The 24,994-nt window shown below is 42.7% G+C and overlaps 1 protein-coding gene across 1 annotated transcript in view; it reads left to right on the forward strand.

Annotated features, from left to right (window-relative positions):
* Positions 1-24,017, forward strand: part of Depdc1b (DEP domain containing 1B) — a 74,644-nt gene extending 50,627 nt beyond the window's left edge. The window contains exons 6-11 of the mRNA XM_021208438.1: positions 2,255-2,302; positions 7,055-7,195; positions 17,198-17,364; positions 19,075-19,251; positions 21,261-21,446; positions 22,978-24,017. Coding sequence (XP_021064097.1) covers positions 2,255-2,302; positions 7,055-7,195; positions 17,198-17,364; positions 19,075-19,251; positions 21,261-21,446; positions 22,978-23,139 — 881 coding nt within the window. The 3' untranslated portion in view covers positions 23,140-24,017. The remainder of the gene's footprint in view (positions 1-2,254; positions 2,303-7,054; positions 7,196-17,197; positions 17,365-19,074; positions 19,252-21,260; positions 21,447-22,977) is intronic.
* Positions 24,018-24,994: the final 977 nt, after the last annotated feature.

The following is a 24,994-nucleotide window of genomic DNA, read 5'->3' on the forward strand; positions in this document are numbered from 1 at the left end:
CTGATTTCCAGAGTGGTTGTACAAGCTTGCAATCCCACCAGCAATGGAGGAGTGTTCCTCTTTCTCCACATCCTCGCCAGCATCTGCTGTCACCTGAGTTTTTGATCTTAGTCATTCTGACTGGTGTGAGGTGGAATCTCAGGGTTGTTTTGATTTGCATTTCCCTGATGACTAAGGATGTTGTACATTTCTTTAGGTGCTCCTCAGCCATTTGGTATTCCTCAGTTGAGAATTCTCTCTCGTTTTGGAGTTAGGGTGTTATGTAGCCCAAGCTAGACAGCTGAGGGCTACCTCCCACCACCTCCTGAATGCTGCAGTGACAGGCATGCATTACCATGTGGTAGTGATTTGTATGGTGTTGAACGCAGGGCCTGGTGCATGCTAGGCAGACAATCTACCAGCAGAGCTACCTTCTCAGCCCCACGTTTGGATTTCTGGCTTGTCTCTTCAGAGTGGTGTGAATGAGTAAGAGTGTCTGGAAGAGTCCTTATTGTTATTAATTTTTCTTTTAATGAGATAACTTTAAGAGTTGAAAGTTTTTTTTTAAATCATTTATCCTTCAAGATGACTTATGAATCTGTCAAAAACAAACAAACAAACAAACAAATACCATCTTTGCTTTGTTTAAAATTTGCAACAAGACAAGTTATGTTTCCTATAGTGCCCTGAGGGCTACAATCATCACATTGATTATGTTTGTGGCAAAGTTTTTCTATCTAGTCCAGGATGGCCTTGAACTTGAGATCTTCTTCCCTCAGCTGACCGTCAAGTGTCATCATACCTGACCCAAGACTGATTTAAAAATGCCCTTTTTTCTTATGAGTTAGATTAGAACTCATTCAGCTCTTGGAGTTGATCTTTTAATTTAAGTTTTGATGCTGTGGATTGGCTAGAACCAAGTGACCTTTGGATGTGAGAAAATGGTGCAGTATTTGGGGGACATAATAAGCTAAGTTCAGTCTGAGACTCCAGGCCAGCGTCATGTACAAGAAGGGATCACCGTCTGTTAGAGGAGACGTGTTAGTAAGCATGCCTCTGGTCAGGACTAGTGTTTGCCTTGGCAGACGGGAGCCCTTTACCTGTGTTAGCACCTCCATCAGGACTGGAGGGCAGCGCTGGACAGAAATCAGTATGGAAACTTCACCACTTGCTGGGTTAATATTAAGTTGTAACGTTAGGTTCTCTTGTGGGGAGGGACGGAAGTCTTTGAAATACTGCTAAATCTGTCCAGATCCTCTAGTGTAGCAGGGCCATTACCCTGAGGTGGCACTTAGACAACTTTTAGTTTTGCTAAGTTTTTCTGGAAGAAGGAAAGGTTTCCTAATTCTCGCGTTTGTTCATTAGGTGAAACTCAACACAGCAAGCTCTTCCCATTCCATACAGTCACATATAAGCTCATCTCTACTGCAGTGCCTGGGTGATGGGCTGTGACAAGTGATTTGACTCGGAGGTTTTTTTTTTTTTTTTTTTTTTTTTTAGCGTATGTGTATGTCTTTGTGTAGGTTTGTGTGTATGAGTGCTATGTCCACAGAGGCCAGAAGAGGGAGTCGTGCCCCCGAGCTGGAGTTGCATGTGATTATAAGCTCCCTGACCCCACAGCTGCAGTTGCATGTGATTGTCAGCTCCCTGACTTGAGTGCTGGGTACTGACTCTGGTCCCATGAGAGAGCATCTTGTACTCCAGCCTCTATTCCTTCTCTGGCCCTAGGCTGGGCTTATCCGAGCAATGTTATTATTGTAAGGCTGACCTACTAGCAGCCTTTGATTAATATTTCAGTGGAATTTTTGTTACCTAGAACATTTGGAAAATGGTAATGGTAAAATGATAGCTTATTGGACCTGCAGGATAGACTTTTTTCTTCCCTTTTGGTGTTGAGGATTGAACTCAGGGCCTCATGCATGTCATGTGTTCCTCTGGACAAACTGTCCAATTCTTACTTTTTACTGCAGTATTTAAAAGTGCATCTTATCCTTAGAGAAAACTGGTTTATGACTGGTTTATTTAAGTACATGTTATAACATTGCTGCTAAAGAAAGATTTCTATCTTTTAAATGCTATGGTACACAAATTGGTGAAATGTCTCCTATTACCTGGGCAAATGATACATTCTTATAATACTCTGTGTGTGTGTGTGTGTGTGTGTGTGTGAGAGAGAGAGAGAGAGAGAGAGAGAGAGAGAGAGAGAGAGAGAGAGAGATTGAGTTATAAAGAGACAAATAAACTATCTTTTGTATTTTCCTTTTTTTTTCTACAGAAGAACTTCCTCATTGGGTCCTGTCAGCTATGAAATGTTTGGCAAATTGTAAGTACAAATTATCTGCCAGTTTTATAGAATTAACAGGAGTTAGTGCCCTGAATTAGAAAGTATTCCTGCTCAGTGGCCTGGGCATGGGTTTGACACCTGTGCGGCTGGCAGGAAGTTGGAGACCCCAATGTGCTTTACTGTCGAGTCCTGCCTTAGAGGAAGGGTTGTTATGTTACAGTTTTAAAGGCGTTTAGTTCTTCCATGGATACAATTGCACTCTAGATACAGTCCATGCTAGCTCATCATAGGAGAGAGAGAGAAATGAGTGATAGTGTTTATATTATTGGAGCAGCCACCTACTAATGCTCTGTAGATTTTTAAGTGTCTACCATGTTTACGTCCCCAGTTTGCTGGGCAGCTTCAGTCCCCCCTGCATTCAAAGGGCAGTTTTAAGAGGGACAGTGTTTTAAAGGATTGACGGACTGATCTGCAGCATGGCTTGGGAGAGGAGCCTGCTTGCAGAGAAACGAGAAAGACTGTCTCAGAGACCTGCATGGAAGAGCCATAGGCCTGGACTGGGGTGAGCCTGAGGGAACGTTCAGAGGCATAGAAAATCTCTTCAGCGGACAGGAGGCATGCATTTCATTGGCTATCAGGGGCACTGTGAAGGAACAGTGTAGTAATTGCTCATAGCTTAACCCAAATAATGTGTGGTGTGTGTGTGTGTGTGTGTGTGTGTGTGTGTGTGTGTGTGTGTGTGTTTGTGTATGTGATTGCTATGTGTGCATACAGATGTGTGCATTCTGTGATGCATATATAGAGGTCAGAAGATAACTTTTGGGAGTGGTTTTTTTCTACTGTGGATTCTGGGCATCCTTACTCAAATCATTGGGCTTGCGTGGCCAGTGCCTTTACCCAAGAAACTCTCTGATCTGCCCCAAACGTGTGATTTTAATGAGAATTCTCATTATTTTAGCTGATAGATAACAGTATTTGGTTTTAAAGAAGCTCTTTAATCTCACAGCTACTTCAGGAAATAATCACTTTCTTATTTTTGTGTAGGATCAGCATATGCAGAGATGGGTTTATAAATAATTGAATTACTAAACTGAATTCTTGATTAAACTGGATTATAGAGTGAAACTAATCACTGAGCCTTGTTTGTCTTTCTGGCCCTGTGTGGAGTTACTTGTATACTCTCATGAATATGTGTAGCAAAACCAGTTTCTATAAAACTCAGTATTTCAGGTTTTACTTTTAAATTTTTCATTGATTTTGGGTTGATACTTTGGACACTCTGAGATGTAGAGTTATGTGGCTTTAACTTGGGGAAGAAGTACTTTACTTAAATTTTTAAATTTACATTTAACATATTGTGTGTGTGTTTGTGTGTATGTGTGATTGTAGCATTCCCATGCCACAGCAAGAGTGTGGAGGTCAGAGGACACTTGTCCAAGTCAGTCCCTCCTTTCACCTGATGGGTTCTGGGCCTGAGACCCAGTGTCAGACTTGGCTGTGAGTGCAGTTATCCACTGTGCCTGCCATCTTGCTGGCGCTGAAGTGCTTTCTATTCTTTTTGCTCAAGTTCTTGAAGTAAAGTAAATATGAGTTACCTCCTTGGCCAGAGTTGGCAGTGGTGGGGTAAAGAAAGGTACAATCACAAAGCTCTAACACTCCTTCTGAGCTCCCGGAGAACCAAGGATTTGGGCCAGTCGGGAATGAAGCGGTGATGTGGGGGGACACGCCTTAAGGTGTGGTTATTGTGTTTGACTTTCTGTGATGTCTAGGATGCAGGGGACTGTGTCCTCAGTTCTCCATCTGACACAGAAAGCCACAGACGCCTGCAGCAAGGTTGTCGTGCCTGGACCTCGGGTGGAGGCAGATGTGATTTCATAAGTGCCATGCGTAGGACACACAGAGTGCTGGAGGAGGGGCATGCCTCACCTATGTTAAGAGCAACCTTCACAGAGGTTTGCTTAGCTATCAAATGTAAAAGGTGACCAAAGGGCAAGCTCAGCTTGTTTGATAGTTATTTGAAATTTCTAAGCTTTCCCAAATTATGTTTATCAAAATTTACTTTGAGTCTGTCAAAGTCATGACATTATCTCTCTAAAATGGGACAGGCTGCCTATCAGATGCGTCGAGGGCTACTTGCCTTCTTTTCTGCAAGGCTGCTATTCTTCCTTCTCTTTTAAGCACTTAAGTCACGGCAGCCTGTGCATACATGGGCCTAATGTCCAGGTGCAGGCCAAACCTTTCATGGATGCTCGAAGACTGATGCTAAGTAATGCAAAATGGAATTAACTGATTCTCTTTGCCTCTCTCTCTCTCTCTCTCTCTCTCTCTCTCTCTCTCTCTCTCTCTCTCTCTCTCTCTGTGTGTGTGTGTGTGTGTATCAGAAAAGGAAATAAAGCAGCCGAAGCATTTCATTCCAGAATCTGTGAGGAATAACATTTATAAAAAGGTAGACTAAGAAAAAAAATGGTGATTAAGAAAGAAAAGATCCGTGTTCTGTTTTCTTTTAGGGATAATTTTTCACATTTTTATCAAAGATAATGACATTCTCAAGGCATATAGTTGTTTAAAGTGAACCACTGATTTCTGGTAAGCACGAATTCTGCAAAGTGTCTTGCTTGCTGTGACACATCTGGCTTGTATTTGATTAAGCTGGCTGTGAGGAGGAAGGAAGCAACATGGTTTGTACGGTTGCTGCTAGTTTATGTGCTACAACGCATAAGGGTGTTTTATTATTTTAGACAATAAAATTAATTTTAAGGAGAACAGAATATGAGGGATAAAAGAGGTTTTGTTTTTGTTTAAAGACTTTATCTTTAATCATGTGTATGCACACGTCTCCGAGTGGAGGTCAGGAGAGGGCATGGGGTCCCTGGAGCTTCAGGTGTAAGTGGTTGTGAGCCATCTGATGTGGGATCGCAGGTCAACTGCAGGAACAGTACTTGCTCTTAACCTCTGAGCCATATTTCCAGCCCTCAGTAAAGGGGATTTTAGGGACACCATAAAGAGCTATTTTACAGTGCCCCAGGGGATTGAATGTCATGGTCCAGAATGGTTTCCTCTGTGTTACATCTAGAATCTCTTAGCTCCAGCATTCCTGTGGGAAGAATTTCCTTGAATTCATCTTAGCTGCTTTGTTCATCCTCCTGGGCATAGCTAGCTAGCTGAGTTTGATGGCGTAGTCAACTGCTGGCCTGGAGCTAGTCACCACGACTGCATTCCTTTTCTTCCGTGGTCCTCTTGGGACGAGGTGTTTTCCTCAAGGCTCTGGCACCTCCGGTTTGCTTGTCAACATGGTATCATAAATCTGTGCTCATTGTGTAGTATGCTGGGGGCATTTGCTGCCAAGTTGTACAGATCATCTTTTATTCCTCGGACCGAGATCCTAGTGGCACTTTCCTCTGCCCCTGGCTGTTGGCATAGGACATGGTCAGGGCCAGACTACATCAGGGTTTCTGAGTTACTCCAGCTTTGCAGTGATTGGTTTACCTTTGATAGTTGGGCAGACAGACTGGTTGGGCTCTATAATGAATTGACAAGATAGAATATAAAATCTTTCTTGTTATCTTTTTAAAGAAAGCATATAAATTTTCATTTGTCTGAAATCGTTTGTTAGGAGAAACATTATTTCACTCAGCTTTATGATTGAAGGATATTATAGTATAGCTAATGAACTCATCTGTTACACATTAACAAATTGCTATTTTATTAACTTTATTAAGACTAGGAAAATGTTGACTATGTTAAAGGAAATTATTTACATGAATAAGGCTGGCTTTATATAAAAGAGAAAAGCATACTTTTCTTTTAAAATGAATATATATTAGTGATCTTCATTTATTATAATATATTCAAGTAAACATAAACATGGGAGCAAAGGTATATGTCATTCCATGTGAAAAACTTGTCTGCGTATCTTGAATACCTGTATTCGCACACTACAGTACTTACAAGTGGATGCCACATTATGTTCTCTCTCCCTTTCATCATTTATTTATTCATTCACTTTACATCCCACTCACAACCCCCGTCCCTCCTCCCCTCCCAGTCCTACCCTCCCACCCCCCTTCTTTCCACCCCACTCCCTGGGTACCAACCTGCCTTGGCACATCAAGTCTCATCAGAACTAAGTGCATCCTGTCACACTGAGGCCAGCCAAGGCAACCCAGCCAGGGGAAAGGGAGCCAAAGGCCGGCAACAGAGTCTGAGTCAGAGACAGCTCCAGTTGTTGGGGGACCCACGTGAGCACTAAGCTTCACACTTAGCACGTATTGGGTGGGGGGCTAGGTCCAGCCAGTGCATGCTCTTTGGTTGGTGGTTCAGCCTCTGTGAGCCCCTCAAATAAACTAAAATATAGGGTACAGAGCTAAACAGAATTCTCAACAGAGGAATCTCTAATGGACAAGAAGCACTTTAAGAAATGTTCAGCATCCTTAGTCATCAGGGAAATGCAAATCAAAATGACTCAGATTCCTTCTTAGACCAGTCAGAATGGCAAAGATCTAAAACGCAAGTGACAGCAGATGCTGGCGAGGTCGTGGAACAAGGGGAACAGTCCTCCATTGCTGGTGGGAATTGCACACTTGTACAACTACTTTGAAAATCAATTCGGCAGTTTTAGAAACTTGGGAATAGTTCTACCTCAATACCGAGCTTTACCACTCCTGGGCATATACCCAAATGATGCTCCACCATCCCACAAGGACACTTGCTCAACTATGTTCATAGCAGTTTTGTTTGTAATGGCCAGGAACTGGAAACAACCCAGATGTGTCTCTCTCTTTTCTTTTAAAGGGCCCAACTGTACAGATTGGAAGCAGCCTATGTACTTGGGATTTGAGAAAGATGTCTTTAAGACTATAGCAGATTACTACGGTCACCTGAAGGAGCCACTGCTCACATTTCATCTCTTTGATGCTTTCGTCAGTGTCTTAGGTGAGTGCATAGCCAGCATCTTACCAGATTGATGTTGCATCTTTTCTACAGTGACTGTCTTGAAAATTCCATTAGAAAAAGCTCAGAACATTTTCTTCTCTGTAAAAAAAAATTTCCATTTGAAATTTTGTTCTAATATCTTATTCTCTTTTTATTTTATTTTTAATATTTATATAAATTATTTGTAACTTTTTGAGATTTTACACATGAGTATTTCTTTTTATTAGCATGTATTAATTATATATAGTAATAGGTCCCATGAAGACATTTTCATACATATAAATGATACATTATCCTTTCTTATGTCATCCTGTTTCTACTGATTCCTCTTTATAAATGTAATTTCTACTTCTCTCTCTCTCTCTCTCTCTCTCTCTCTCTCTCTCTCTCTCTCTCTCTCATGCATCCCAAAGAGTTCCATTAGATTTCCTTATTGGAGCATTTTTAAGAGCTGTTTATAGGATCATTGCACCTTTTACTGGTTACACCACCGAAGAAAATGCTTCCCCCACCCCCAAACAGCCATTGACTTCTGACAGTTTCTCTCAGGTGGAGTGGCAACTCCTGACCTCCCCCAGACATCTCTCACTGCCTATAGTCCTTTACCCACAATGCAGTGGCGATGTGCCTAGTCTTGCGTGGATACTCACAACTGCTGTGAGCTCAGGAGCATGACAGCCATGTCATGTCTGGGAGACAGCATTTTTAACACACTCCTGTCCTTCAGATCATATAGAATTCTCCCTCTTCTGTGATGCTCCCTGAGCCTCATGGGGGTGATGGGATGTCCCAAATATGGTGGAACATTGACTAGTCACTTATCCTCAGCGCTGATAACTTACAAGTCTCTGCAGTAACCATTGTCACTGAGAAGCTGAAAGCAGCACCACCCTATGGCTGTAACCGTGGATCTTCAGAAGGCAGATGATGAGGTAGTGGTCAAACATATCCATTAAACCTAACAACAGTGGTAGCTTCTCCACTAGTGCCCTGGGCTCTTGTTCTTTCTTTCTTTTTTGTAAGCCATGTTTGTAGTACCAGCCATTCATCCCTTCCCATGGAGTAGGATCTCAAGTCCAGGCAGCAAGTGGTTGGTCCCCTCCATAGCCATCATGCTTCTGTTACAGCAGTGCAGGGTCTACCGCTGGTAAGACTGCTGGTGCCTCTTTGCTAGCCACACAGGCATTTCTGAAATAAAAGCCGACAGAGTGCTTGCATGTTGCTCCAGAACGGAGCCAAAGAAAACAGCTAACCTGTAACCCGGAGCACAGACCAGCGAGTTGTCTCTGAAGGAAAAGCTGGGTGCCGTTCATCACTCTTCTCTAAGATTGGAACACTCTTGGTAAAGAATGTGAATTTGACGTTGACTCTTCATGACTAAGTCTATTCCTCGAAGTATGACTTTGTGATTAGTGTAGAAGGTACATTGCCATTCAGAAGGTAATTGCTCTTTATTAGAAGACACAAGTTTTTATAGGACCATTTGATACTTAAAATATGCCAAGTAAGTATAGTAGCATTATTCATGTAAAACTTGTTCTTATTCTTCATATAGATTTACACCTTAGAATTTACACCTTGAAGGAAAGAAACATGGTGGAAGGGGGTGGGGTGGGGAGGCCTTTCTTGCTATTGTTCCTTGCCTTTTGGAAATCAGATTTCTCTGTGAGCTGTAAAGGTTTGTTTTTTGTTTTTGTTTTTGTTTTTTTTGTTTTGTTTTGTTTTGTTTTCCTTGTCACAATGCACGCTGTGTGAATAGCTTCAGTTCTACAGACTTGAGAGGGATTAGCGTTCCCGTGTTTCCTCAGCATCCTGGCGGTTAGCAATCCTCCCCTTCCCGTGCGTACTTCCTTCATTTTTCTTTATATCTCTTTACTTTCCCCTTTCTGTCTTTCTTTTTGCAAAGTGTGGCTGTTGTCAGAGCATCCAAATGAAATGTCAGATATGTGTGAATGTTACAGGAGCTCATAGCAGTGAACTTTAGATTCATGCTTTTGTAGGTGCTCTGACAATAACAGATATAGCTACTGTAAATCATATATGCAATGGTAACTACTTCTAACATTTTTATTTATTACTGTGTGTCTGTGTTGCATGTGGGTGCACATGCCACAGGTCACATGTTGAGATTAGAGGACAACTTTGTACAATTGGTTTTCTCTTTTCAAATTTACATGGGTTCCACAGTAAGTGCTTTTACACTGAGCCATCTTGTCTTAGGAGTGATTATTTTTAGACATGTCATCACTGGGGATAAATGGAGGACCTAGTTTATTATGGAACTTTAAAACCACCAGGTCTTTTGGGTATCTTATTTAAGCCCAGTTGATCTATTATGGGTTTGATTTGATTTTTAGATAAAGTTTCATGTAGATCCAGGTGGCCTCGAACTCACTATAGCTCAGGCTGACTTTGAACTCCTAACCCCACCCTCTCCTCCTGTATGAGTTCTAGAGTACAGGTGTGTGCTACCAACCCAGTTCTGTTATGGGGTCTTGAGACTGTTGAGTCTTCTTGGTATTTTGTTTCCAGCTGAGTCTGGTTGTGGGCTTAGACACGTGTGCATCTGTGATTAGTGATGTTTCTCACCGAGCTGGACTAAGTGAGCAGATTCTCATTATCGTGCCCAGTGCCGCCAGCCCTGCTTAGACCAGACTTCTAAAGACTGGACTGAAAAATCAGCTTTTACTCTTCCTTCTCCTTTTCAGCTTTTCTACTGTAGGAAAGTTATGTGACTTGGAGACAGAATGACTTGGAACATTTTTTTTTTTTTTAAATACAGATGCCAATTTGAATCTGTTGGCTTTTAAAAAAAATATCATTTGTCTTTCACAATTCTTCATTTTGTGCTGAGGTAGGAGTTAAAACTGGCTTCATGCCAAGTTCCTATTAGAGTTTATCTAGAGGATGATAGGCATTTAGAAACTTGATGTGTTTAGCTATCAGACAGAATAGATCATTGAGTGTGGCTGGTAAAGATGTATCATCAGTCTTTCCCGTGTGTGTGTGTGTGTGTGTGTGTGTGTGTGTGTGTGTGTGTGTGTGTGTGACATGTGTATTGAAAATCATTTTTTTTAAATATCTTCCTGTGAAAAGAAGAAAAACCTAGACTGGAAGATTATAATTTGTTTACATGATTAACAAAGAATATCTCATATAGTCAGTGGATAAAAGGAAATATCTAAATATGTTGGTTGAATTTAATAGGGTTTATTCATCTCTTAAACTTCGTGGCTTTGGTTGAAGTAGGAGGTTGTCTTTTAAAGAAAGCAACCAGTCTACTTTGCATGCTTTGGCTTGATTGAGTATGGTAGATCTTGTGACTAGAGCTGTTGGTCAGTACTGATGTATGAAATTGGGCATGTCAATGAAAGGACACAGGTGCGGTGGCCCATGTCTGTAATCCCAGCACTCAGGGGAGACAGGAAAACTCACATTTGAGGCCAGCCTAGGTTACATAGCAAGACCCTCTTTCAGGAATCAAGCAACGTGTAAAAATATGGGAGGGGGATCAGAAGGAAAAAAATCTTATTTGACATGTTTGGCAATGTGAATTTATTCTTTACCAATAATCACAAAATACTCAGTTTGGTTCAGCAGTCTAAGACACCAACTATCTACGGTTGATCTTCATTTTCCAAGATGAGTGTCTGACTCTCAAGTCCTGAATGACACATTCCAGCGCACAGTCCACTGCCTTGTGTAGCAATTGGCTCTTTACATACTAAGGCTAGATGACAGTGAGTCAGCAAACAAGACAAGCAGGGTGTTTAGAAACAGAGGTTCATGTTTGCTAACCTTGCTTATGTAAACATCCTATAGGTACATCTAGTTTGAACTTTGTGAATTTTTAAAAGAAACGAGTAATTTACATATTTTAAGAAACAGAAGATTCATATACAAATTTATATTTATGGCTTTTAAAAAGAAAAATGGAAGTATCTGGTATTGTGGGGCTTGTGGTTTCTGTGGTACAAGTTGGTGCTGTATGGATGCTTCCAGCAGAAGGGGCCACTGTCTGTGAACATTGACTCCAGCTTGCTGCTGCCATTGCTTCTCAGGCGTGGATGGAGTTCACTGGACTCCTGCTTCACATATGCATGTTTTGTGAGTGTGGGTCGGTAGGACGCTCAGCCGTGCTGCCTGCCTTCCTTGCCAGTGAACTGGCTGAGGTGATAGCTCTTTGTTATTTCTTGTTCCCTCCTGACCTGAATCTTGAAAATGGCCTTGCCATTCTCTAGAATCCTTATGCACTGGATCATCTGACTCCTCTGTGTGTGTGTGTGTGTGTGTGTGTGTGTGTGTGTGTGTGTATACATGCCACGGAGTTGTGTATGTTTCTAGTGCAGATTATCCAAATGACTGGGGAGTGTTCACTGTCCTGTTTGCTGATTGGTTTTTGGTCAGGTGACCCATAGAACAGTACGCCATCTTTATTTGACCCTAAGTTCTCTAGGCTACCTCGGTACTTGGCCCTTATTAGCTCTTTTCTCGGAGAGTGGTTAGTTAGTGTGCGTGTGTAGACAGCGCTCTTGTTTCTGTGTGCCTCGTGGTGGTGGTGGCGGCGGTCATCTGCTTTCAGGGATCAGGTCTTTTGACCGGAGAGCTTTGGAAGATGCAGATGGGCCAAGACACAGATGTCTATTCACCCTGAAATATCTCCTATGCTTGTTGAAATAAAGTAGAGTTAGGTATTCCGTAAAGGTGGCAATTTAGAAAAATGTCTAGGTTTTTCTTTGGATGTAACCGAATGTATAAGTTATTTATATCTGTGATCACTAGGGCGATTGACAAAACTTTGGGGAAGAAAGTCCAAGAATCTTCTCATAGTATTTCAGCAAGATGAAGATATAAAATGTTTTTAAATGCTACATGGAATCTTCATCCAATATTTGGATGAGTAAAGACCTTTCCAAGCTTAAAAGGCAAAGGGATTATTAAAGTGATGTGTTTGAGATTCATGCCAGAATCATGGCTTGAACACGGAGAACCTATATCTACTTTTGAATAATCTCCCGACGTAACCTTCTTGCCTTTCCTTAGAAAAATCTCCAGAGGAGCAGTTTTTCTTGCTGTGCCTTTCTTTAAGCAAAAAGTTCCTGCCAGCTGATGTGTATTTTAAATCTTTTGCTTCAATATAATCCTTTTTCTTCTTTTTATCTGTTTTTAATAAAAATGAAACTTTGACCCCACCCCCACCCCCACGTCCTTGTTTAACAGACATGACTATGGCTTTTCTGGACTAAGAGTGTTCACATCTCATTATTCTTTTGAACAAGTCCAGAAATAGTTTTGTATACCAATAGCAAGTGGCTTTTCAAGAGAAACTAAGAGGAAGGATAGTGTTCCCAGGAAATGATGTTAGAACAACTGGAAACTGAGCTTTTCTGTTCCCTTTGCACTTGTCCCTACCTTATATTAGAGTGGATCATAGACCATAGATCATAGACATAACAAACCAAACTAAAACCTGCCAGAGGAAAATGTAGGAGAGGATCCTTACCATCTCCGGTGGGCAAAGATATACATACAGAAAGCTTAAACAATGAATTCAAATTCAACCGAATTGACCTCATTAAGATTAGACATGTCTCCTGTTTGTAATTCTCCATCAGGAAATGTAGAGAAGGGGGACAGGGAGACTAGACTTGCGTTTTTTTTTTTTTTTTTTCTCTGAGAATGGTAGATGATGTTACTGTGTCCCCAAGTAAACGTTTATTCACCAGCAGTGTTGTGTAATTTTGCTAAATCACTGAGGCCCCTGTACTAGAGCAGCATCCACTGTGAGGAAAACTGTGGCCTGTGGGCATGAGCTGCTCCTGGGTAGAACTGCCCATGAGCAGCAGCAACAGTAACAGTAATGGCAGAGGAGATGTGTGACTGAAGTGAGTACCTGCCTCATCCCAGTATCCAAAATGGAGGCACACACAGCATGATCCAGGACAGGCCAGCTCATGCAGTTCCTACTGTAGCAGCCCTTCTCCACACGAGGATGGGCAGATCATGTTTGATGCTGAGATTCACACCAGCAAGGCCTTGCTCTCAGTCAGGAGTTGTAGAGAGCGAGAAATGAGTGGAAGCATAGAGAAGCCCAGACTGGCCGTCCAGTGGACCCAGGAGGCCTGACAAAGTTCAGCTTAAAAAGGCTTCTGTCGGTTTCCGATGGTCTCCGTGTGCTCAGTCTGTAAGCATGAAGAAAACTGGAGCCAGCGGTGATGATGGAACCAGCGGTGGTGACTGCAGGGCTCCCGAGGGTGCTCCTTCCACCCCTTCCCTTCCCACACCTGGCTTTGACGCTTGACATCTGTGTTAAACTGATGACCGATGACTGAGTAAACCTTCTGCCCACACCTCGAGATGGAAGGAAAAGCCCTGAGAAGTGTGTGTGGCCTGCGGATACTCTTAGACTGGTGGTGTGATTTGAAACTGAGGCAATCTGACCTTGTTTTCATCTGTTTCCAGCAACTTCCAAAGTCTGTGCTCTAGTTAGTCTGCTGAGGTGGCCAGCTCACACATTCCCGTTCTGGCCCGTGAGTCACTTTAGAACTTTCTAACAGAGTTTCCTCTCTCACAAACAGCACCAGTAGGTTATCATTTGTCACTAATGCTCTCAGAACCACCAGGGTTATATCTTCGATGTTCAGTCTCCCTCTAAAATAAGGACAGATAAGCAAGAGGTACATGAAAGCTTTGTTGTTTAGTTTTTCTTTTCCAAGACAAAGACGTTTCTTTAGTGTGAATTTATAGTTATTGAAAAGTAAACAAAAACAATGAAAATGTAAGACACAAAAAAATATTCCAGACAATAAAAAATACATTAAAAAAAAAAAGGAACACACCATTAAAATGCAAAGTAAAGAGACTGGAATGACACACACTGATTATATATCTGAGAAAATACTTGAAACCAGATGTTATGCTTAATTTTGGGTATGAAATTAGTGAGATTTAGAGTCAACATTAGAGGGGCTGAAGAGATGGCTCAGTGGTTAAGAGTACTGGCTGCTGTTCCAGAGGAGCCGGGGTTTGGTTCCCGTGCCTACATGGTGGCTGATGCTATGCCCTCTTCTGGCCTCCATTGGCACCAGGCACACGTGTGGTGTTCAGACATACACGTGGGCAAAGCGCCCACGCACATAAAAGAATAGACTAGAGTGGCGTCAGTATGGATGCAGTTCTGAGATATTACCTGGATTAGCCCAGCTGAGCTGGGAGGAGCCTGTTCACTGTGAGCAATGCCACTCCAGCCCCACACTGAACACGAGGAGGGAGGAGCGGACTGAGTGTGAGTATTCATCACTCTCTGCTTCCCCACTGAGTATACTGTGTGACCAGCCACCAGAGCTCCTGCCTCAGGACTCCCTCCCCCTCTTGATGATCCCCTTAAACTGGGGGCCAAAAGCTCTTCCTTCAGTTGCTCTTTTTCTAGGATTTTGCCACCGTACCATGTAAAGTAACTAACACGTTGAAATATATCTGGAACTCTTCAGGATGGTGCCATGTCTTGGTGATGAAGCGCAGCTATTTTAAACTTTTGAATCACATTTCTGTTGTGCATGGGTATGCATATGGGCATATGAGGATATACATGACATGGCATGTATCTGGAAGTCAGAGGACACACGACATGGCAGTATATGGAAGTCAGAGGATACACGACATGGCATGTATGTAGAAGTCAGAGGACACACAACATGGCATGTATGTGAAAGTCAGAGGACACACGACATGGCATGTATGTGGAAGTCAAAGGACACACGACATGGCATGTATATGAAAGTCAGAGGACACACGACATGGCATGTATGTAGAAGTCAGAGGGCACACGACATGGCATGTATGTAGAAGTCAGAGGACACACAACATTTCATGTATGTGAAAGTCAGAGGACACGACATGGCATGTATGTGGGAGTCAGAAGACAACTTGTGGGAGTCAGTTTTCACTTTCTAATCAGTGGGCCCCACATCCAAACTCGGCTCAAAGGGCTTGGTGACAAGCGCCCTCATCTGCTGTGCCATCTTGCTCCCCTAGAGCTGGTTTTCTTCTTTTTTAAATGAAAAACATCAAAATATTTCTGTATAGCTTTTTGGCATTATTGATATCTGTTGCTACTTGACTATGCAATGTCACGTGTCCCAGGGCCTTCTAGTTGTATCTGACTGCTTCTTAGCACACATTGGTCAACACTGGCACTTCCTTGGCCTGTAGTAACCATCAATTATCGACTCTTGGGTCTATGGGATCAATTCACTCAGATTCCATATGTGATTCAGGTCACGAGGCACTTGTCTTCCTGTCCCTAGTTCATGTCATGCCATGCCTTCAATTCCAGAGTTGGGATGTTGAAGCCAGAGGGGTGCTGTAGCCTTGAGGCCAGCTTGTCTTTTGTTCTAGAAGTTTCATGATGTCAAGTATTAATACTGAAGTTTTTAATCCATTTTGGGGCTGTATTTTGTGAGACGGTTAGGATCTCGTTTCACCCCTATGTATGTGGATGGCTTTCTGCACTGTTGGGATGGCTGTCCAGTGTATGTCCTTAGCACCTTTGCTGGAAATCAACTGGTGGGTTCACTTCTATGATCTATTCTGTTCCTTTTGTCTGGATAGTACAGCTGTTTGTGTGTATGTGTCTCTGTGTCTGGTGTCAGCAGGGTCCCAAAGAGGGTGTTGGAATCCCTGAAGCTGGAGTTACCAGCGCTTGTGAGGTGATGGGATTTGCACAGGTCTTAACCGCTGAGCCATCTCTCCAGCCTTCATAGTGTTTTAAAGTCAGGTGGTGTAATGTCTCCAGCTGTGTGCCATCAAACACAGCTGTGTGGAATAAAACGTGGGGAGCGGGAGCATGTTTCTCAGTACAGAAAAACCCTTTGATTTCCTTCATCTGTATAAAGCAACTCATCTCTCTCTCTCTCTCTCTCTCTCTCTCTGGTTCCCTGTTTGTGTCTCTGTCTCTCTGTGCGTGTCTCTCTTGAAAACAATAGTACATTCTTAGCCCTACCCCCTTCCTCTGTGTGTACGTGTGTTGGGACACACGCGTGGTCAGAGGGCAACTTTTGGGTATTGGTTTTCCCTCCACCTCATTTCTGAGCAGAGTGCTGCCTGCCCTTCAACTCTCCAGGCTGTCGCCTGAGCTTCCAGGCAATTCCCTGTCTGCCTTCCACCTTGCTGTAGGAGGCTTACAGATAGATGAGCGGCAGCATCTGACTTTGTACAAGGATTCCAGGGATCAAATTTTGGCCATCAGGTTTGTCTGTCCAAAATGTTCACCTGTTGAACCATCTCTCTGGTCCCAGCGATTTATTACTGCAAATGGCGTTTACTGTGTGTAGTTATGGTCCTTTGAGGTTTTTGGGGTTTTTTTTGGAGATGAATTTTTTAAATGATTTATTTATTTTTATTTTATGTGCAGTGATGTTTTTCCTGTATGTATATCTGTGTGAGGGTGTCTGAGCCTCTGGAACTCAAGCTACAAACAGTTGTGAGCTGTCGTGTGGGCACTGGGAATTGAGTCCAGGTCCTCTGGAGGAGTAGCCGGTGCTCCCAATTGCTGAGCCATCTCCTCAGCCCCTCGCTATGGTCCTTCTAGTCCTAATTTGTTGAGGACGTTATTTTACTAAATGCCTTTCTTCGGCTATTGGGATTGATCTTGTTTGTCCTATTAGTAGTACACATTTTTTATACTACTATTTTTCATCACTTTAGGCTTTAGGGTTAGGTTTCAGGGCTAGCTGGACTGCTCCTGGTTTACAGGGAGAAAGTGCTATGAACTTGTTCCTTCTGTCTATGTGGCTGTGTTTGTCCCACAGCTCACCCCTGCTTAAGCGTTTGTATTTTCTACTCTTGACTTTCGAGGCACCAGTGCATGTGTGTTGTACACCTTGCTGGGTGTAATTGAATATGTGAAAACCTTTTTTTATAACTTTAACTGTAAAAACATGGGGAAGGAGGCATAGGCAGGCAGGCTGTGTACTGGCCGGTGAAACTTGTCTTCTTCATCAGGTTTGCTGCCGAAGGAGAAAATGGCCATTGAAGCATTTCAGATTTGCTGTCTCCTTCTGCCTCCTGAAAACAGGAGAAAGTTACAGCTCTTGATGAGGATGATGGCGAGGATCTGCCTAAACAAGGAGATGCCCCCACTGAGTGATGGCTTCGGCACCCGCACACTGGTAGGTTGTCAACGGCTGCTGGGACCTGTGCTTTTAGGCTGTAATACAACCAGGTCAGCTTTCTGGTTCTGAGAAGCCGGACGAGAGCATAGCCTGCTGTCCGCCCAGCCTCTCTGTGCTTTCCGTCTAAGGCCCTTGAAGAGCAGAGTGGAAAGTGGAAAGGGGGTAGGGAACAGGCTCTCCCTGTAGAGACGGCTGCTGTGTCTTCTCTTGCCATTTTATAAATGACTACCTACCATCAACACAGAGACAGTGAAGGCGAGCAGACAGGAAAACCACGTTCTCCTGTTCCAGAACAGGAGACATCGTCAACTCTTTTATCACAAGCCAGGGAGACAGCATGTGCCATGGGAGGAGCAGCAGCAGGCGTCCTGGATTCTTGTAGGAGGGGGTAGGTGCCCGGCTGCTCCACACACCTTAGGAAGAGGGAGAGTCTCACACAAGTGCGGACTCATGTGCTGGTCTGATGTGTGGACTCACTATAGAAATATTTAATTAAAACAAATTAATATGCGCATCACCTATTTCTTTATTCGTCCAGCCATATCTGTGGACTGGAAATTTACTTTTGCAGCAGTTTTGACACATTCCATGTATTTTCATTAGTAGCTTTGGTGGTGGATAGATTCCTAGAATTTCTCCTGACTGGAACTCGTGTGCTCCAGCCAGCATCTCCCTGTCACCTTTCTTCCTGCCACGGTCTGCTGCGGATTATACTCTGCTTCTCCTGGTTTTCCTCACACAGTCTGGTGCTCTTGGAACCACCGCTTACTTCTTGGGGATCCCCTGGGCCCACTTTAGAGGAGCGAGACTGCCCACTGGGGTGACTCTTGATCCCTTCTTGGGTGAAAGAGACCTTTTAGAAAAGTCCAAGAAAACATGTACATCTTCCCTATAGCAACACACAGACACACACACACACATGTATATATATATAAAGTATTATACATGATTTCAAAGCTTTCATAAATCTATTGAAGTTTTTCTTTCTGCCTCTTTCTATATATGTGCAAATATGAAGATGAAGTGACAGTGTTAAGACTTAGTATTCCTTAACAGTCTGTACCATGTGACTTTAATCCAGAGCATAGAATCAAGTGAATTAGTAATATGAATTCATGTAAATTCTATTGTTTACAGTAGCTATTATATTTTTATATTTATATAAAATATGTTTACATGAATATATATTGATATTTTTGGTTATAAAATAGTCTTGTCATGTGATACAAAGTTTCTTTATTCAAAGTCAATTCTCAAGTGTGTATTTCCAACTGTAGCGAAAGCAAGTTAGCCAAGGAAAGATGTGATGGTTGAGGAGCAGAGAGTGAAGTCAGGCAGTGACATTGTCTTTGGCCAAGTGACTAGGAATTCCTTGAACTTTAAAGTGCCACATTTATACAAATTTCAGAATATATGTGTATGTATGCATATGTGTAAACATATATGTATATTATACCTTGTATAAAATGGGGAGCTTTAACAATTCCTCAGACAACCTTCTCTCTACCGAGCCTCTTCAGGGGAGATTCCCATGTGAGTTGGCCCCACATGTCTAGGTGCCTGCGGGATGTGCACCCTTGGGCCACGTCCTCCAAGCTATTCACACTTGTCTTGCAAACTAACTGGTATTCAGTTTAGAGAAGGCAAGAAGGTCGCTCATGTCTGCATTTTCACCGTCTCCCTGCCTTCTGTTTCGTTTTGCTCCAGATGGTTCAGACATTTTCCCGGTGCATCTTGTGCTCTAAGGATGAAGTAGACTTAGATGAGTTACTAGCTGCTCGGTTGGTGACGTTCCTGATGGACAATTACCAGGAGATTCTGAAAGTGCCTCTGGCCCTGCAGACCTCCATAGAAGAGCGTGTGGCTCATCTGCGAAGAGTCCAGGTAAGGGAGGAGACGCCATCCGTTCTGTAAGGTGGGCAGGAGGGAGTCCAGAAAGGTTGCCAGCCTCCTCCTGACATTTTGTACCAAGGACTAAAGTGCTTAGAGCAGGTCTTCTGCTAAACATGGCATGGGTTTGCTGTTATCACGAGCAACCATGGGATGCACGCTTGGTTCATTATACCAGTCATTGCCATATGTTTATCAACCCGGCACACTGACCATGTCATACCACGTCATACATACACAAAAGGAGCAGAGCAAGAGTTACACTAAAGTGTTCACAATATGTATCTATTTATCTTTTTCTTCTCTCCTTTCTCCATTGTTTTGTCCCTCACTTTTTTTAGTAACTTATTTTTCCTACTTAGTAACACAATGGAACGTCATCTCCCATCTTCAAATATTCTTTATTGACACTTGTACCAAGAACACAGTCTGAAGGCAAATACTGTGTGAATTGAGGGTGTTCCATTTTTTCTTCTGTGCGTCCTTATTAGGCAAATGAAATAATGTTACTGTGCCTCAGCATCTTCTCCAACCTCCTTTTTTCCGTCCTGTAAAATTGGAATGATAACTAATATTTTGTTTGGCTGGTACATGTAAAAAAGTGCTTACAATAATGTTTTAATGTTTATCACATAGCAAACCTTTAATGGGTGACTGCTGATGAGGTTATTGTTATTATGTGATTAATGCCATATATATGATTATATATATTTGATTAATGCCATATTGACATCACATTCCACTATAGAAATGTATACATAATGATCTTCAGTGTGGTGCTCTAGGCTTTACACGTTTTTAGTTTCATTTTACTTTGTGTTTTTAAATACAGGGTCTCATACTGAAGACCCAGGTGACCTGGAACTCACTATGTCGCCCAGGCTGGCCTTACTTTGGGGCTGTTCCTCCTGCCTCAGCTTCCTGAGCCCTAGGATTCTGGGCAAGAGCGTCCATCTCCAGCTGTGTTTGATATTTAGGTTCTTTCTTTATTTCTCTCTGTTTTGCAAGCAATATATTAGTAAATATTTTTATAGCTAGATTTTGGGGGAGGGGGCTGATTTACAACTATTGTCTAAGAGTAAATTCCTAAATGCATCACTGCTGAGTCAAACACCTTAAATATATTTTAAGTATTGACCGCATATGGTTTGATTGTTTGAATTTACTTTTTATCAGTGGCATAAAAAAATACATGTTTATTTCACCGTTGCCTCTGTGTTGGATATAATTACCATGAAAAAATATATACATATATATTGTATAACATATGTATGTCTAGTATATAAACACACACGCACACATGCACGCACACTCGCTCGTGCCCCTTGCCATTTGCACTGGTAAACACATATTCTTGCTAGTGTTTTAGTTTACCATTTTTCCTCCTAGTGTTTTTATGAGTCAGACCTTTGATGAGTGGGATGAGATGCCTCCTCAGGTCTTCAGCAGGCAAGGCTAGAGCAAGAGCTATGGTTCTGGGGCCCACTGGATGTGTGTGCTCGCGTACCCAGCAGGCAGATTCCAGGGAGCCCTGTGCTTTGGAGGATCGAGGGCGGGCTGGGATGATTAATTTCCCTGCGTATAAATAAGCTTGGCCTTGTCAAGGCAGACTTATGCTATGACTGAATAAACTCAGTGAGGACTACACAGCTCCTGGGGATCACATCTGGGTCCCCAGGCTTGTCTAGAAAATACCTCTTCCCACTCAGTAGCCCTAGATTTCTGTTTAAATTTCAGATCTTATTGAAGGGCATACACAGGGCCCCTTTCCCTGTTGTTGTTATTGCTGATGTTGTTTTGTTTTTTGTTAGAATGGGTTTCAAGTTCAGAAAAGTAAAATAATCTCATATTTTAAGTTTAAAACTGTGGCTTTAAATATTAGTCTTTTAAAAGTGCGGAACACTTTTCAGTATGGCTTCCCCCAAGCAAACTGAAGGAAATATCCCTCTCCTGCCAGGAGACACGCTGGTTTTGACTTAATCTAATTCTGTGCTTCGTCTCAGATAAAATACCCAGGAGCTGATATGGATATCACTCTGTCTGCACCTTCGTTTTGCCGTCAAATTAGTCCCGAGGAGTTTGAATACCAAAGGGCGTATGGCTCCCAGGAGCCCCTGGCAGCCTTGTTGGAAGAAGTCATAGCCGATGACAAACTCTCCAGCAAGGAGAAGAAGAAGAAGCTGAAGCAGGTGATGAGGCTGTTCTTCGGAAGGCATCTCCCTCCCCTCTTCTCAAGTTGTTCCCTCCTTCCATTAGCTCTCCGTTTTTATGGGCTTCATGTAAATCTCATAGGCATGAGTTTCTGATTTAGGTTCTGCGTTCCAGAAGTTTAGCTACACCGTTTCCCCAGTTGTATCATTTTTACATTAGTGAGCATTTCTTTCGTAGAGTTAGGTTCTGATATTTGTCATTTGTTTTGCTAATGACATGGTATGAATCAGATAAACTTCAGGAACTGACTGTAAGGAAAATATTTAGTGTGTGTGCTCATGTGTGCACATGTGTGCGCATGTGCAGGTGCACATACGTAGAGGTCACAACAGCTGTTTTAGTGAGTTCTCTCCTGCATCTTGGTGTTAGGCGTTTGCAAAAGCTCTTCTACCTTACAGAAATTTGTTTTTAGATGGGCGATGTCAGCGTAGTTTCTTGTCTCAGACCTCACTAAGTATGCCAGTCAGCTGAACTCAGTTCCTCCTGAGTGAGGCAACAAGCCAAGGGTTTTAGAGAACAGCTTTCATTTAGAAAGGTGCACTGCATCCCTTAGCTTTGTCAGTGTGACGGGAAGCCTGATAGAAGTACCGTAAGGGCTGGAGGAAAGTTCATTGGCTCTGGTATCAGGGCTGCTGGTTGTAGCAGGCGAGGGATGCTGGAGCAGGTGAATGCCTGGCAGCAAGATCATACAGAGAGGCTCTTCACCCCTGGCCCATCCCTGGAAATGGTAGGGTCATGTACCTGCAGGGACCTCCTCCCAGTTTTCAAAACCTCCCAAAGTCATCGGAATCAAATATTCGAACCATGGCACCAGGAGGACTTTCCCATCCTTAAAGACAAGTCCTTCCCTGATGGATGGTGTTTAGTTTTCGCTCTGTAGCACAGGCCAGCCTTTCCCTAGCCATCCTCCTGTCCCTGCCTCCTGAGTGCAGGCATTAGAAGCGGACCTCAACACTCTTGGTCTGTAGTTCCCTGTAGAGCTGGATTTCCGGACAGGGCATACATCGGATTACTCCCTGATCATCAGGGCTCTGGTCTCTCTCATTTTTCTTCTGTAAATGTTAGAAGAGAGTTGAGTGGTGAAAAACCAGAGGAAGAATACATTCCTTTCCTTTACATTGTCTGTGGGGGGTAATCCCTCCCTCGCTCTCTCTTCTCTTTGTTGGGTAGAAGGTGGCTGGTCTGTGTTGGAGGAGGAGCGAGATGTAAGACATAGCTGGGCCAGACCTTGTGTAGAACAGAAGTTATTTTCGCTCAGAGTTACTTGTGACTGGTGTTTGCAGTGAGGGATAGGGATAGTTGACAGGGTAGTGTTTTGAGGGGTTTCCTTACAAGGAAAACTTCATCTGAAGATGGGGTCGCAGGAAAGATGAGGTGGCGCTGTAAGCATCAGCATCAAACAATTTAACCAAAGCAAACGAAAGCAGGGACCAGGAACTCCTACAGTTTGACTGTATTTTTTGTGGTTCTTTGGTGTCTTTTTTCAACTCACATTGGACTCCTATTCAGTTTCAGAAATCTTACCCTGACGTCTACCAGGAACGATTTCCTACCCCAGAGAGTGAAGCACTTCTCTTTCCTGAAAAGCCCAAGGCCAAGCCGCAGCTGTTCATGTGGGCACTGAGGAAGCCCTTCCAGCCGTTCCAGAGAACTAGAAGTTTCCGGATGTGATGCAGTGATGGAGCTTGAGAGACCTCTGTGGTAGAGACAGTTTGAGTCAGCGGAGGTTCTGGAAGGCTGTTGTAAACTACTGTAATATGGAGTCTCAGAGCATCCAGCCGAGCGCGAGACTCCTCGTGCTGAGCCCTTGTCAGTATTTTTATAAATCTCGAGGTTGTTTGTAGAGATGTAAATGAGTGGATGATTACAAGTCTCGTGTGTAGGGGTGGGGTGAACAGGCTTGGGATGGTCACAAAATGTAAAGGTTAAGTGTTCCCCCTCCTTCTGTTTGTTGTTTTCCATGGTGTGTAAAGTCCTTGTGTGTGCTCTCTGCTCATATATGCATCTGTGAAAACCAAGCTTAGGAATACTGTACATACTTGAATGAGAACAGCACTGTGTGTGCTGTTACTGTGGTAGCCCTGACCTAGTGCCTCTTCTGATTTCTCCTGTGTAAGTCCCATGGGTTGTTGTTGTTGTTTGTTTGTTTTTATTTTTTAATTTCTTGTTTGTTTTGTTAGTGTGAAAAAGTCCTACTGTTTTGCACTGTGAGAGCCGTGTCTTTTATTGCAGATTTGCCTCTTGCTCTTTGATTACCCATATGCCGGGCTGGGTCTGCACGTGGCTGGCTGTGGAATGGTGTGCATCTGCCCTCGGTCCTATAATCTGGGTCTCACCTAAAGATGGCAGGTTGAGCTGGATGAATTCTTTGGACTCCCTTAGACCTGTAAATCTAAATTAAGTCTCTGTTTGGTTTTATGAAAAGTATAAATGGGTTGAGTAAGATGAATTACTTCCTTTATGAATATATTTTCTCAGCTTCATTGTTTTAAAAGTACATGGAATGTAAATAAATACTGAGGTTTTTTTTTTTTTTTTTAAATATATATTATGCCTTGTGTTTTTCTTTGCTATTTATTTGGATAAGTTAGGGAGTCTTCTCAGATGGCTTTGCCAATATTTTCACATCACTCTGTGTGTGTATCATAAAGGAAGTGAGGTTTATTTTTGGCTTTTGTATTGGCTTCAGGAAAGTGTGCCCCTCCGTGTCTGTCTGTCTGTCTGTCTGACTCTGTGTTTATCTCTGCCTCTCCCTTCTTGTTTGTTCCTCTATTCTATTCTTCCTCCTCTTCTCACTTCATTGTTTCTTCTTCAAAATAGTGGCACATCTGACATATCTCTGAGAGTAGTTACCTTGAGCTGATTTGTGTGTTCTTGCATTTGAGATCTGCCCCTGTGGGAGAGCACTTTCTACAGCTGACAGATGTTTCGCCCATTTCAAAGTTGATAAGTATTCCTGTTGATTTAAATATGGGTCCAGATAGTTAATGTGATTTTTTAGACTTTGAGCATTCTTGGACATTTTGTTGAAGCAAAGTATTGTTCTGCCCAGTCTTGCTCTGTGGTGGAGAGCCCTGTTGTCTGCTGTATTTGGAAGTGAATGTGTGTGTGTGTGTGTGTGTGTGTGTGTGTGTTTGCTTTCTGTTTTATGCTTGCTTCTTGAGACATTCGTATGCATAAACATTGTAAGTCCAAATATACAAGTGACGCCGCGTAGCAGCAGTGTTCTATGTGGCTCTGCCAGCTAGCATGTGCTCCATCGGGTATGCTTTTTGACTCAGTGGTTTCACCAAAGCTGGTCTTGTTGGGTTTGAGTCCTTGGTGTGTAGGTGAATACTGGTGTCACTCTGATTACAGTTTCGCTCTGATTTTAATATAGCTGTACAGTTTTCCATAGAGTTTTAGACTTTACATTTTTTTTTTATTTTTATTTTATTTTTTTTATTATTATTATTTTCTTTATTTACATTTCAAATGCTATCCCGAAAGATTCCCATACCCCTCCCCCCACCTCTGTTCCCCTACC

The sequence above is a fragment of the Mus pahari genome, chromosome 11, assembly GCF_900095145.1.
Source record: "Mus pahari chromosome 11, PAHARI_EIJ_v1.1, whole genome shotgun sequence".
Lineage (NCBI taxonomy): Eukaryota > Metazoa > Chordata > Mammalia > Rodentia > Muridae > Mus > Mus pahari.